Source organism: Apodemus sylvaticus, chromosome 18, assembly GCF_947179515.1.
Source record: "Apodemus sylvaticus chromosome 18, mApoSyl1.1, whole genome shotgun sequence".
Lineage (NCBI taxonomy): Eukaryota > Metazoa > Chordata > Mammalia > Rodentia > Muridae > Apodemus > Apodemus sylvaticus.
In genome coordinates this window covers 62,331,364-62,345,117 of record NC_067489.1, presented here as the reverse complement: position 1 = coordinate 62,345,117, position 13,754 = coordinate 62,331,364, and the positions used below count along the sequence as shown (strand labels likewise).

At 43.7% G+C, this 13,754-nt stretch overlaps 1 protein-coding gene across 1 annotated transcript in view; it reads left to right on the top strand.

Annotated features, from left to right (window-relative positions):
- The window catches only part of Klhl2 (kelch like family member 2), a 117,004-nt gene that overhangs the window by 98,526 nt on the left and 4,724 nt on the right, over window positions 1-13,754 (top strand). Inside the window, exons 9-13 of the mRNA XM_052162702.1 lie at window positions 4,097-4,214; window positions 5,839-6,036; window positions 8,618-8,719; window positions 10,996-11,124; window positions 11,635-11,775. Coding sequence (XP_052018662.1) covers window positions 4,097-4,214; window positions 5,839-6,036; window positions 8,618-8,719; window positions 10,996-11,124; window positions 11,635-11,775 — 688 coding nt within the window. The remainder of the gene's footprint in view (window positions 1-4,096; window positions 4,215-5,838; window positions 6,037-8,617; window positions 8,720-10,995; window positions 11,125-11,634; window positions 11,776-13,754) is intronic.

The window sequence follows — 13,754 nt, the reverse complement described above, 5'->3', positions numbered from 1 at the left end:
GCTTGTGCACACCGGTTTTAGTAAAGGCGCTGGTGTGGGCAGTTTTCCTATGATATCATTTATCATTTGCAGTGGTTATGTTCAGGATTTATTCTAAGGAAGCAGGTTAAAATGAAGTTGTATATATATGTATCTCATAGTCATGGGTCTTTATCATAATCTCCTAGGGTCAAATAGAATAAAGCACAGTCCCAATGCTGAGGAAATTACCATAAGTAGTTCATATGTTCCCACTGCAAGTGGGTTTTCTTATGTTACCGACTATACACACTAATTGCACACTGACTCTTTAGTCTCACACATGACTTGTATTCTAGGTAAACTATGCTGAGATTCTGCGAGGCATCTGCATATCATAACAAGAAACTATGCTTTTTAGTTTTTTTTTTTTTTATCTTTTTAGATTTATTTATTTTATTTATATGAGTACACTGTAGCTGTCTTCAGACACACCAGAAGAGGGCATCAGGTCCCGTTATAGATTGTTGTGAGTCACCATGTGGTTGTTGGGAATGGAATTCAGGACCTCTGGAAGAGCAGTGCTCTTAACCACTGAGCCCTCTCTCCAGCCCTTTAGGTTTATTTTTTATTTTTATGTATGTGCCTGTGTGTACGAGTGTGGGTGTGCATGTGGGTACACAGGAAATCCAGAGGAGAGCACTGGGTCCTCTGGAGCTGGAGTGACAGGCACTTGTGACGCCCGCATGCAGAGGACTGAGGTAAAGAAGTCTGTGTTCATCATCACTGAGCCATCCTCCAACCCCACGTGTGTGCTCTGCGGGCCTTTGTTACCTGTCAGCCCCTCGCTTTTGGTAAGGAAGTCCAAGCAACCTGATACATTTACTTCTCTTTCTGCCTCTTGGCGTGTGTTCCCCGCCACGGCCGGCGGTCTGTGGAAGGACAGTCCCCTTTGCCGATTGTCTTCCGATCTCCCCTGCTCCACGCCTCTCCTGCAGCCTTCCCGCTTGTGGCCCTGTTGGAGTACACTTTTTTTTTCACCCCACTTTGTCTTTCTGGGGGCAGTAAAATGGGTATGTTACCTTGTCCTCTGTCGTGGCATGCTTTCTCCTCTGTTTTCGTTTCAGTGTGGAAATTATGAATTTCAGTTTGAAAATTGAGAAATCTATCAGTTGGCATGTCGGCTGAGGATTTTTAAATATTCTGGGGCTGGCTGGATGGCTCAGTGGTCAAGACTGTACACTGCACTCGCAGAGGACCTGAGCTTGCTTCCCAGTACTCCCACCCTTTGGCTTCCACAGGCCCTGAACTCAGTGTGCACAAACCCACACAACCCCACACGTAAACACACACGTATGCACATAATTAAAGTTAAAAACACGATCTTGGGGGCTGGAGAGATGGCTCAGCAGTTAAGAGCACTGACTGCTCTTCCTAAAGTTCAAATCCCAGCAACCACATGGTGGCTCACAACCATCCGTAACGAGATCTGACGCCCTCTTCTGGAGTGTTTGAAGACAGCGACAGTGTACTCACATAATAATAATAATAATAATAATAATAATAATAATAATAATAATAATAAATAATAATACCACCACAATCTTTAAGGTAACTAACTGCCTTCTGTCCCGAGGTTTGATATTTGAATTGATCTTCACTAGATACATCATTGAGAACCCTTTCCACACTGTTATCATTGTCAGATCGAGCTTTGAGGTGCGAGCACAGGTCTGTATGTACAGGGCTAAGCTTGATATACATTTAAGACTAGCTTTACAGTCTTTCTCCTGCTGTCCTTACTGTTGTTTTGACCTTCTCATAATAGGGTGCAATGATCTTCTTTAATTCTTATTTATTTGAAGTCAGAGCTAGAGGAATAGCATGAAATATTCACACCATTGGTCTATGCTAAGCCTTAACATGTCTAAGTACTTAGACATGTCTCCGATTTACCCGATCACTAATGCACGCTACGTTTTCTTGAGACTTGGGGTTTGTTGTGAATCACATACTATGTGCGTGCCTTCCTGTAGTTTTCGGTACAGGTAGGTGATCATGCTGCCGGAACCACAGACCACGTGCGTGTGAGCATCTCCACATTGGGTGTGTTTTGAGTTTTTATTTCCAGTGTTCATTTCCCTTGTCATTGTCCCATCCTCCCCTCAAAGCCCTGCCCGTTCTTTACAGTTTCCCATTCAAGACCTCATTAAGTGTGACCTCAGCCTGTTGTCACCATTTTTAGTCCCCATTGCTGGAAAGTGCCCGAGCGGTTGGTAAAAGACAAGCATATGAGTTTCTAAGTCCTGTCTGTCTCACAAGGTCTTCCCTCCAGTTCCCTAGGAAGCTCTTGCTGAACTGTGGTCTCCTTTCTCTGGTCAATAGCAGTTACTGTCATGTCGCTTTTCAACTGTATAGAAGTGCATATTGGTCTTGAATTCCATCCTGGGAGTTCGTTCCTTAGTGAGGTTTATAAGCTCTTGGTGGATAGAAACCGCATCCTGTGTAGGCCTTAACATACTTCTAGGCAGACGAAGATGTGGAGGTACTTAGTTGATGAGCTGTCAGGTTGACCTGGGCTACTGCACAGCCCTTGTGTATTTCCGGCAGTAGACTGATATCATGTGGTCGTTATGAGCTTGATGTCTCCGTTATGTTCCGATGATAGCTTATTTATGGGGCACCAAGGGAGTTTGTGATTCTGTATTCTCATCTACTCAGACCCTCTTTTTCTTTATTTTATTTCTGGGTCTTCAGTTCTATTCCATTGGTCCACTTGCCTGTCACTGTGCCAATACCATGCAGATATATATATATATATATATATATATATATATATATATATATATATATATATATATATATATATATATATATTTTATTTTCTATATTCTTTGTTTACAATCCAAAAGCTTTCCCCTTTCCAAGTTCCCTCCTCCCCATATGACCCATAAGTCCTCTTCTCTCCATCCATTCTCCTATCTTTCCCCCTCCCTTTTCTCTGTCCTGGTACTCTCCTACAATGCTGGATCAAGCCTTTCCAGGATTAGGGCCCTCTTCTTCCTTCTTCATGGGAATCATTTGATATGCTAATTGTATCTTCAGTATTCAGAGCTTCAGGGCTAATGAATATCCACTTATCAATGATTGCATTCCATGTGTATTCTTTTGTGATTGCATTACCTTGCTTAGGATGATATTTTCCAGTTCCATCCATTTGCCTAAAAAACTCATGAATTCATTGTTTTTAATTGCTGAATAGTACTCCATTGTATAAATATACCACATTTTCTGTATCCATTCCTCCTTTGAGGGACATCTGGGTTCTTTCCAGCTTCTGGCTCTTATAAATAAAGCTGCTATGAACATAGTGGAGCATGTGTCCTTCTTGCATGCTGGGGGAATCCTCTGGGTATATGTCCAGGAGAGGTATAGCAGGGCCCTCCAGAAGTGTCATGTCCAGTTTTCTTAGGAACCGCCAGACTGATTTCCATAGTGGTTATACCATCTTACAATCCCACCAGCAGTGGAGGAGTGTTCCTCTTTCTCCACATCCTCACCAACACCTGCTGTCTCCTGAGTTTTTAACCTTAGCCATTCTGACTGGTGTGAGGTGAAATCTCAGGGTTGTTTTGATCTGCATTTTCCTAATGGCTAATGATGTTGAGTATTTCTTAGGTGCTTCTCGGCCATCCTCTTTTTAAACTGATGTCTCCATCCACGAATCCATTACTGTCCTTTTACCCACCGCCTGGTATCACACTTTACTTCTCTCTCCTACGCCCTGGCAGCCTTGTCTCTGATCAGTGCAGAACCAGGATCTTCAAGCCCATGACCCTCTGCAGTCCTGCCAGTGCTGGCTCCCTGATGTTTTGCCTTAAATACTGCTTTTGCTTGAGTGGCCAGAAGCCTCTTTACATTTCAGAAAGCTGTATTTTTTAACCAAGCGTGCTACATGATAGAATTGCGGTTCTTACGTGCACCCCTTGCTGGTGTCACTGTCTTCGTTGGTTAGGTAGGCATTTTCTTCTAGCCTGCTGTGCCTGGCACATCTGTGGTCTGTGTCTCTGTAGGATATGGTCAGTCTCTTGAACAGGTGATATCATTGGTTCAAGCACCTACGTTTGTTCCCTTTTAGTTGATGGTGGTAGTCGGGGGCCAGGCACCAAAGGCTATCCGAAGCGTGGAATGCTACGACTTCAAAGAGGAACGGTGGCACCAGGTGGCGGAGCTGCCTTCCAGGAGGTGCCGGGCAGGTAAGCCTGGGGTTTGACACCAGGAGGTGCCAGGCTTGTAAGCATGGGGTTTCCCAGCCAACTCTCTGTTGCTGCATCTTAGGAGATCTCAAGTCTTATTTCAGTCATTAGGAAAAATGTCTCTTAAGAAGCCAGGCATGATAGTCTGTGCTTTTAATGCCAGTTCTCCAGAGGTAGAGGCAGGAGGATGAGGAGCTCAAGGTCATCCTTTACTTGGTAAGTTCAAGGCTAGCCTGAACTACATGAGAGGACCTTGTTTAAAGAAAACAAAAAACAAAAAACATGAGGAGAAGGATATTGTTTAGAAGCCCAATTGAACCTATTCTATGGAAAGGATAGCAACTCTTTTTAATTTAATTTAATTTAATTTTATGTTATTTTATTTTATTTTTTGAAGACAGGATCTATCTCTGTGTCTCTGTAGCCCAGGCTGGCCTTGAATTTCCTGTTCCATCTGCCTCTGCTTCCCAAGCTCTGGGATTACCTATGTCTTCCGTTCTGCCTGGCTGTGGCTCTGTCCTTACCTTCAGGCAGTGTTCTGATTTTGTAGGATAAACCGACAATGGGCCGGCAATTGGCTGCCTGATTTCCTAGTTACTTTAATGAAGTATCAAGAGAGAGAACTCTTTAAGGTTGGGCCTTTACTTCTAGGAAATGTCCAACTAAGCTAGAAGCAGCAGTTGCTTCTGTTCTGACACTTGTTTTACAGGCATGTTGAAGCAGGTATTATGTAGCCAGAACTACTCAAAGGAAGCAGTTGCCGATCTTGACTCCCCACTGGAGCTAAACTATGGGCCTATTGTTCTCATCTTTGCTTATAAGGGAGCTCTCAGTGTAGGTCTCTCCAAGACAGCAGCACCCCAGCGGCACATCCTGGGGATTGTTCCCTGCCAGCATACCTGAGATAACTTCATTCTGTACGAGTGAAGGGCTAGGAGGGCAATCCTGTTATAAAGCACCTGCCTAGCATTTATGAGGGGCAGGATTTAATTTCTAGGAACATGTGCATGCACACACACACACACACACACACACACACACACACACACGCATACAGTCTCTCTCTCTCTCTCTCTCTCTCTCTCTCTCTCTCACACACACACACACTCACATATACTCTCACACACATGAACTCTCAGACACACTTACACACTTACTCTTTCTTACACACATACAGAGTCTCACACCCATATACATATACACTCAATACACGCTCCTTCTTCCTTCTCCCTCCTCCTTCCTTCCCTCCCTCCCCCCCCCCCCCTGTCTGTCTGTCTTTCTCCTCTCCTCCCCCTGCACTGCTACTCATTTGACATATTAGTTTTGTTTCTGAGGTGCAAAGCCAGGCAAACACTTTACCACCGAAAACTACTCCACTAGTTTTCAATTAATTTATTAATTAAACTTATTAATCATATCTTACAAGAATCTGTGCCACAGTGGATTCCTAGTACACACCCTGTGGTCCACTTCTAATTTTATGTTCCTTTATATTTTAAGACTGATGCAGTATTGAAAGCTCTTACCAGTTTTGTGTTCCAACAAACACTGAGGGCAGCCTGCTTTGAGATCAGGGTAGCTGGTGGACGGCAGAGTCACCCTGAATTGATTTCCTCCCTTGCAGGGATGGTGTATATGGCTGGACTCGTCTTTGCTGTTGGAGGCTTCAATGGCTCGCTGAGAGTTCGCACTGTCGATTCCTATGACCCCGTGAAAGACCAGTGGACCAGCGTGGCCAACATGCGAGACCGGAGAAGCACGCTGGGAGCAGCTGTGCTGAATGGACTGCTCTATGCAGTGGGGGGCTTTGACGGCAGCACAGGTAATGTCCTCCTTCCTGTGCTGCTGTAATGTCAGCGACACGGTAGTCACATTTGTGGTACAAATTGCAGTGTCTTTAACAGTTTTTTTAGAGAAGTTTTAAAATGGCACCAGGAATTTCCTTAAAGTCCAGTGAGGTGAAATTTTGTAAGTTTGAGGGTAGTGTTGGCTCGAGGGTGAGAACTTCTCGAAAAACCTTAAATTCAGATTTCTCCCTAAGAGGAATGAGTGGAAGCTGGGTAGATGCGGTTAAGAGAGTTTGCTGCCCTTTCTTTGAAAGCACCAGAGCTTGCTTCCCAGCACTGAGGCGAAGCAGATCACAGCCCACACCAGCTCCAGCTCTGGGATACCTAGCACCCTCTTCTGGCCTGAAGAGGCACTGCAGTTATGTGTGCAACTCTATACACACACACACACACACACACACACACACATATAAATAACTTTTATGTAGAGCCCTAGAAACACCTAAATAACTTTTTAAAAAGGGGGTGACAGTAGCAGATTATATACATTTTGTTTCTGATGCATTAATATCTGTCACTCTTCCATGCTTAAAAAGCTTGTAAGTGGCAACAGCCTGAGTAGAAGCTTCTAGTAGAGAAGCCACTCCTACCATGTAATCAGCATGTTCCCTCATGTTCTTCTAGTAGAGAAGCCACTCCTACCATGTAATCAGCATGTTCCCTCATGTTCTTCTAGTAGAGAAGCCACTCCTACCATGTAATCGGCATGTTCCCTCATGTTCTTCTAGTAGAGAAGCCACTCCTACCATGTAATAAGCATGTTCCCTCATGTTCTTCTAGTAGAGAAGCCACTCCTACCATGTAATAAGCATGTTCCCTCATGTTCTTCTAGTAGAGAAGCCACTCCTACCATGTAATCGGCATGTTCCCTCATGTTCTTCTAGTAGAGAAGCCACTCCTACCATGTAATCAGCATGTTCCCTCATGTTCTTCTAGTAGAGAAGCCACTCCTACCATGTAATAAGCATGTTCCCTCATGTTCTTCTAGTAGAGAAGCCACTCCTACCATGTAATCGGCATGTTCCCTCATGTTCTTCTAGTAGAGAAGCCACTCCTACCATGTAATCGGCGTGTTCCCTCATGTTCTTCTAGTAGAGAACCCACTCCTACCATGTAATCGGCGTGTTCCCTCATGTTCTTCTAGTAGAGAAGCCACTCCTACCATGTAATCGGCATGTTCCCTCATGTTCTTCTAGTAGAGAAGCCACTCCTACCATGTAATAAGCGTGTTCCCTCATGTTCTTCTAGTAGAGAAGCCACTCCTACAATGTAATCGGCATGTTCCCTCATGTTCTTCTAGTAGAGAAGCCACTCCTACCATGTAATCGGCGTGTTCCCTCATGTTCTTCTAGTAGAGAACCCACTCCTACCATGTAATCGGCGTGTTCCCTCATGTTCTTCTAGTAGAGAACCCACTCCTACCATGTAATCGGCATGTTCCCTCATGTTCTTCTAGTAGAGAAGCCACTCCTACCATGTAATCGGCGTGTTCCCTCATGTTCTTCTAGTAGAGAACCCACTCCTACCATGTAATCGGCGTGTTCCCTCATGTTCTTCTAGTAGAGAACCCACTCCTACCATGTAATCGGCATGTTCCCTCATGTTCTTCTAGTAGAGAAGCCACTCCTACCATGTAATCGGCATGTTCCCTCATGTTCTTCTAGTAGAGAAGCCACTCCTACCATGTAATCGGCATGTTCCCTCATGTTCTTCTAGTAGAGAACCCACTCCTACCATGTAATTGGCGTGTTCCCTCATGTTCTTCTAGTAGAGAACCCACTCCTACCATGTAATCGGCGTGTTCCCTCATGTTCTTTTAGTAGAGAAGCCACTCCTACCATGTAATCGGCATGTTCCCTCATGTTCTTCTAGTAGAGAAGCCACTCCTACCATGTAATCAGCATGTTCCCTCATGTTCTTCTAGTAGAGAAGCCACTCCTACCATGTAATCGGTGTGTTCCCTCATGTTCTTCTAGTAGAGAAGCCACTCCTACCATGTAATCGGCGTGTTCCCTCATGTTCTTCTAGTAGAGAAGCCACTCCTACCATGTAATTGGCATGTTCCCTCATGTTCTTCTAGTAGAGAAGCCACTCCTACCATGTAATTGGCATGTTCCCTCATGTTCTTCTAGTAGAGAAGCCACTCCTACCATGTAATCGGCATGTTCCCTCATGTTCTTCTAGTAGAGAAGCCACTCCTACCATGTAATCGGCGTGTTCCCTCATGTTCTTCTAGTAGAGAAGCCACTCCTACCATGTAATCGGCGTGTTCCCTCATGTTCTTCTAGTAGAGAAGCCACTCCTACAATGTAATCGGCGTGTTCCCTCATGTTCTTCTAGTAGAGAAGCCACTCCTACCATGTAATCAGCATGTTCTCTCATGTTCTTCTAATAAGGCAGCCACTCCTATCTGTAATTAGCACGCTCCCTCATTTTCTTCTTTTAATTTTAGCCCACTGTAAAATGCTTGGCATTATTTCCCCTAGTGATATTTATATAAAAGAACAACTGTGTCTTTTTGGAAGAGGAAATGAAGGGTATTATCCTCTGTCACAGGTTTATCGTCTGTGGAAGCGTACAACATAAAATCTAATGAGTGGTTTCATGTTGCTCCGATGAACACCAGGAGGAGCAGTGTGGGTGTTGGCGTCGTTGGAGGTAGGTCTGGCAATTCCCACAGGTGAACACATGCAGGAACACTTGGCTGCCGGGTTCCAGCGAGTGGTTCATCTGGAGATCTGGGCGCTGGTTTATGGTTATGGGCGGAAGAAAAACAATGGTTATATATTTTAATTGTTCTCTTTTTTAATGAGCTTATTTATATAAATTAAACAAGAAAGGTCTGCCTATTTCCCCCCACCCCATTTTTCCTCCCTCCCTCTATGTGTATGACTTTATAAGACTATCAAATAATTTTTTTTCTAACCTTACTGGGAATTGAACTCAGACACTAGACAAGTGGCACCCAACCTTTTCACCTGTTCTTACGACAATTGTTGGGAAAACAATTCAGGTCATTACACAAGAGCCCTTTAACACGCAGGAGGCAGTTAGTGGCTTTAGTTAGTTTCTATCTTTTTGTTTCCAGCTGAAGAAAGCTGTGTATTCTTTTCCCCTCAAATTCTAGCTTAGGCAAACTTATGTTTTTCCGTTTCTTCCTTACTGGTGGTAAAATTCTGTATGCCTTCTTTTTTTTTTTTTTTTTTTTTTTTTAAGACAGAGTCTCACTCTGTAACCCTGGCTGGCTGCCCTGGAACTCACTATATAGACAAGGTTACACTCAAACTCAAAGTTTCATCTGCTTTGTAATGCCAGAGTGCCAGGGTTAAAGGCTACCAGATCTAGCTTTCTACATACTTTGAAAAGTAGTTTTGAGGGGCTAGAGACATGTCTTAGCAGTTAACACCATATACTGTTCTTCCAGAGGACCAGAGTTAGATTCGCAGCATTCATAGTAGGCTGCTCACAACTGCCTGGATCTACAGCTATAGGGGCCTCCAGTGTCTCTGCCTTCTGTGGGCATCTGCATTCACAAATATATATTAATAAAAATAAACACTCACAGCCAACCATTGCACTGAGTGTGGGGTCCCCAATGGAGGAGTTAGAGAAAGGACTGAAGGAGCTGAAGGGGTTTCCAACCCCATAGGAAGAACAACAATATCAACCAACCAGACGCCCCAGAGCTTCCAGGGACTCAGCCACCAACCAAGTACACATGGCTCCAGCTGTGTCAGAGGACAGCTGTGTCAAACATCAATAGGAAGAGAGGTCCTTGGTCCTTTGAAGGTTTGATAGATGCCCCAGTGTAGGGAAATCAAGGGTGGGGAGGAGGGAGTGGGTGGGTGGGTGGAACATAGAAGCAGGGGAAGGGAAGAATGAGATAGGGAGTTTCCAGGGGGAGAGCCAGGTAAGGGGATAACATTTGAAATGTAAATAAATTAAAAATAAATAAATAAATATTAAAAAGAATACTTTCATTAACAAAAAAAGAAAAAAATGTCTTTAAAAAAGTGGCTTTCATAAAACATAATTGAAATGTCATAAAAACTTCCTGTCTGACTCAATAATTCCATACGTATCTATCACCATGAATCATTAAGGAACATTTTTGTTACCCAGTAAAACCATTCCTGCTTCCCTAGCTGTTCCCTCTCCTCCGCAGTTCCCAGGAAGCACTACTTCCTGTCACTACGTATATTCCCCTCTTGTAGACATTTTATGTAAACTAGATCATACAGCATATTTATGACTGGCTTGTCTCCTGTAGCATGTTGTTTTTAATGTCATTCATGTTGTATATTAATACTTCATTATGTTATACATCATAGCTTTTTCTCATCAGATATTTCATTGAATTCTGTATTACATTTTGCTACTGATTTTTTTTTAAATGTATATGGGTGTTTTGCCTTTATATATGTTTTCTGTACTGTGTGCGTATATGTGACCATGGATGCCAGAAGAGGGCATCATATCCCCTAGAACTGAAGTCGGACATGGTTGTGAGCTGCCCTGTGTGTGCTAGGAATTAAATAAGCCCTTTAGAAGAACTCTAAGAGTTGGGCCATTTGTCTAGCCCGTCTGTTACGGACCCTTGGTTTAACTCCCTTCCCCAACTGGTATTTCTGTTTTCTGAGATGTTGTTCATGAATCAGCTAGTGTTATCTGAAGTCACAAGAGTACGTCTCCTGTACATGGTCAGATCATTGATGGAAGTATAAGAAATGTAAAAAGCACATCCTCTCTTCCATGCACTCTTTGTAAGAGGACTTAATCATTGCACATACTAGCCCTTGTCAAGACTAACGCATATCATGAAAATTAGAAATACTTTAAGGGGAAGCACCATTACTACAGAGCAACACACGCTACTATCTTATGACGGGGAAAATGGGTTGTTTATTTGGCTTTCCTTGTGGTTCCATGTCCAGGTTTGCTCTACGCCGTGGGGGGTTACGACGGAGCTTCGCGCCAGTGTCTTAGCACAGTAGAATGCTATAATGCTACTGCAAATGAGTGGACTTACATAGCAGAAATGAGCACCAGACGGAGCGGAGCAGGTAACTAGGAGCCCCGTCCAGCATCTGAGGTAGACTGACCGATGGACATCTGCATACGGGGTGTGAAAATGTGTGCTGCTTCTCCTGGTTCTATTAAGTGGGCTAAGCAGAGTGTGGCGTAGCGCTTGTGTTCGTTTTCACAGAGTCAAAGCTACGCTGCCTTCCTTATGTCTTATCATTCATTCAGTGAGGAAGATTTCTTGGGGCCCTTCCTTTCCTATCGGATGGATGTCTTCCCAGACTGAATGCGTCAGAGAATGTTGTGAAAGGAGTTTATTAAAGGGCTTGGCATCTGTTGCTTTTCCTTGGCTCTCTCTCTCCTGTTAGGATAGGGCTCCTTACCGAGGCCTTGCCAGTCCATTCCCTTCCACTTCTGCAGAGCTGAGCCTCCCTGTCAGTCCCATTTAGTGAGAGTTAGGACTTGAGGTTTGCATCCGCATCAACTGCGCTGCCCTGCAAGTTTCTTGCCTACCTTGCTCTACTATTAATTTCCTTGGTTGTATTTTCTAGGTGTTGGCGTGTTAAACAACTTATTATATGCTGTAGGAGGTCATGATGGTCCTTTAGTACGAAAAAGTGTTGAAGTATATGACCCCACCACAAACGCCTGGAGACAGGTTGCAGATATGAACATGTGCAGAAGAAATGCAGGTATCTATCTATTCAGCCCAAGATTATGCCATCCATACTGCATTTAACTGATGTTTTTCTAGTTTGTGTATTTCTGTTGGGTTTCTTTTGTTTTGTTTTTTTGTTTTTGTTATTTAGCTCATTTCTTTGAGCCTTTGGCTTAATTAGGGTTTCTATTGCTACAGCAAAACACCTTGACCAAAAAGCAAGTTGGGGAGGAAAGGGTTTATTCAGCTTACACACCAATATTGCTGTTCATAACTGAAGGAAGTCAGGACAGGAACTCAAAAAGACAGGCTGCTGGAGGCAGGAGCTGAGGCAGAGCCACGGAGGGGTGCTGTTTACTGGCTTGCTTCCCATGGCTTGCTTGGCCTGCTTTCTTATAGAACCCAGGACCATCAACCCAGGAATGGCCCCTCCTACCACGGGCTGGGCCCTCACCCACTGATCACTAGTTGAGAAAATGCCTTAAGGCTGGGTCTCATGGAAGCATTTTCTCAACTGAGGCTCCTTCCTCTCTAATGACTCTTTGTCAAGTTGACACACAAAACTAGTCAGTACAAGTGCTCAAAAGTAAATGAATTCAAGTGCCAAATAAAGAGGGTTCCACCCACAGTCAGTCGACAAACCATCACCAAATGCTGGTCGGCAGCTATACGGTCTCTAAAGTATCTCTCTCTCTCACACACACACATAGACACACAGAGCTAAAGATGACCTCGGACTTCCGAGCCTCCTGCTTCCACTTCCATAAATAAAACACTTAGACTAACAGCATTTACCACTATGCCTGACTTAGATGGCCCTACGGATTGAACCCTGGGCCTCACAAATGCGAGGCAAGCGTTCTATCAGACTCTTAGATGTGTCTGTCTGTTTTGAGATGAGGGTCTTATTCTGTAGTCAAGGCTGTTTTGGAACTCTCTGTGGAGCTTCAAACTCATTAAAATCTTCCTGCCTCAGAACCCCAAATGCTAAGATTGCAGGAATCCTCATATCTGGTTTGTTTAACTCATAAAAAGCCATCATATCTGGTTTGTTTAACTCATAAAAAAATTATGTTGGTGGGGCTTGGGGTCAAACCCCAGGTCTGACGCACGTGAGGCGAGCACTCTGCCCCCATTACTGAGCTGTGCTCCCCCCTAAGTATTTATGTTAATGGCTTCTTTTTTTTTTTAAACACCTTTTTTTTTAAAGATTTATTTATTTATTTTTATGTATATGAGTACACTGTGTACAGATGGTTGTGAGCCACCACCATGTGGTTGCTGGGATTTGAACTCAGGACTTTTAGAAGAGCAGTCAGTGCTCTTAACCGCTGAGCCATCTCTCCAGCCCCCCGTTAATGGCTTCTTAAATAAGGTTTGCACTGGAAGTGCTCAAAGTCCTCCGTGGCTCTGCCTCAGCTCCTGCCTCCAGCATCCTGTCTTTTTGAGTTCCTGCCCTGACTTCTTTCAATTATGAATAGCAATAATGGTGTGTAAGCTGAATAAACCCTTTCCTCCCCAATTTGCTTTTTGGTCATGGTGTTTTGTTGTAGCAATAGAAACCCCCAGTAAGTCAAATGCCTACCATATAGCACATACGAGTGAGTTCAGTTTAAAGTGAATTTGCCCAGTTGGGTAAATATCAACAACAGGTAAAGAAAGGTGCTTGAGCCAGGTATGATGACGCACACCTGCACCAACACTGGCAAGTTAGAGGCAAGAGGATCTTGGGTACCAGCCATTCTGAATTACATAACAAGACTTTTTATAAACGCAACAAATTATTGTCTGAAGGGAAAATCTGAAGAGCTTGCCCTGATTTAATGTAGTTCAAGATTCATAAAACAAAACAAAAAAAATGGCAGCCCCAACAAAAAATAATTTTAAGAATACAGGTCTCTTCAAGGTCAAAGAACTGCAGCGACATATTTCCTACAGACAAGATGCACATTTCGAGAAAGTTTTTAGGCACAAGTGTGTTTCACAATGTGAACATCACATGTACACAATCCA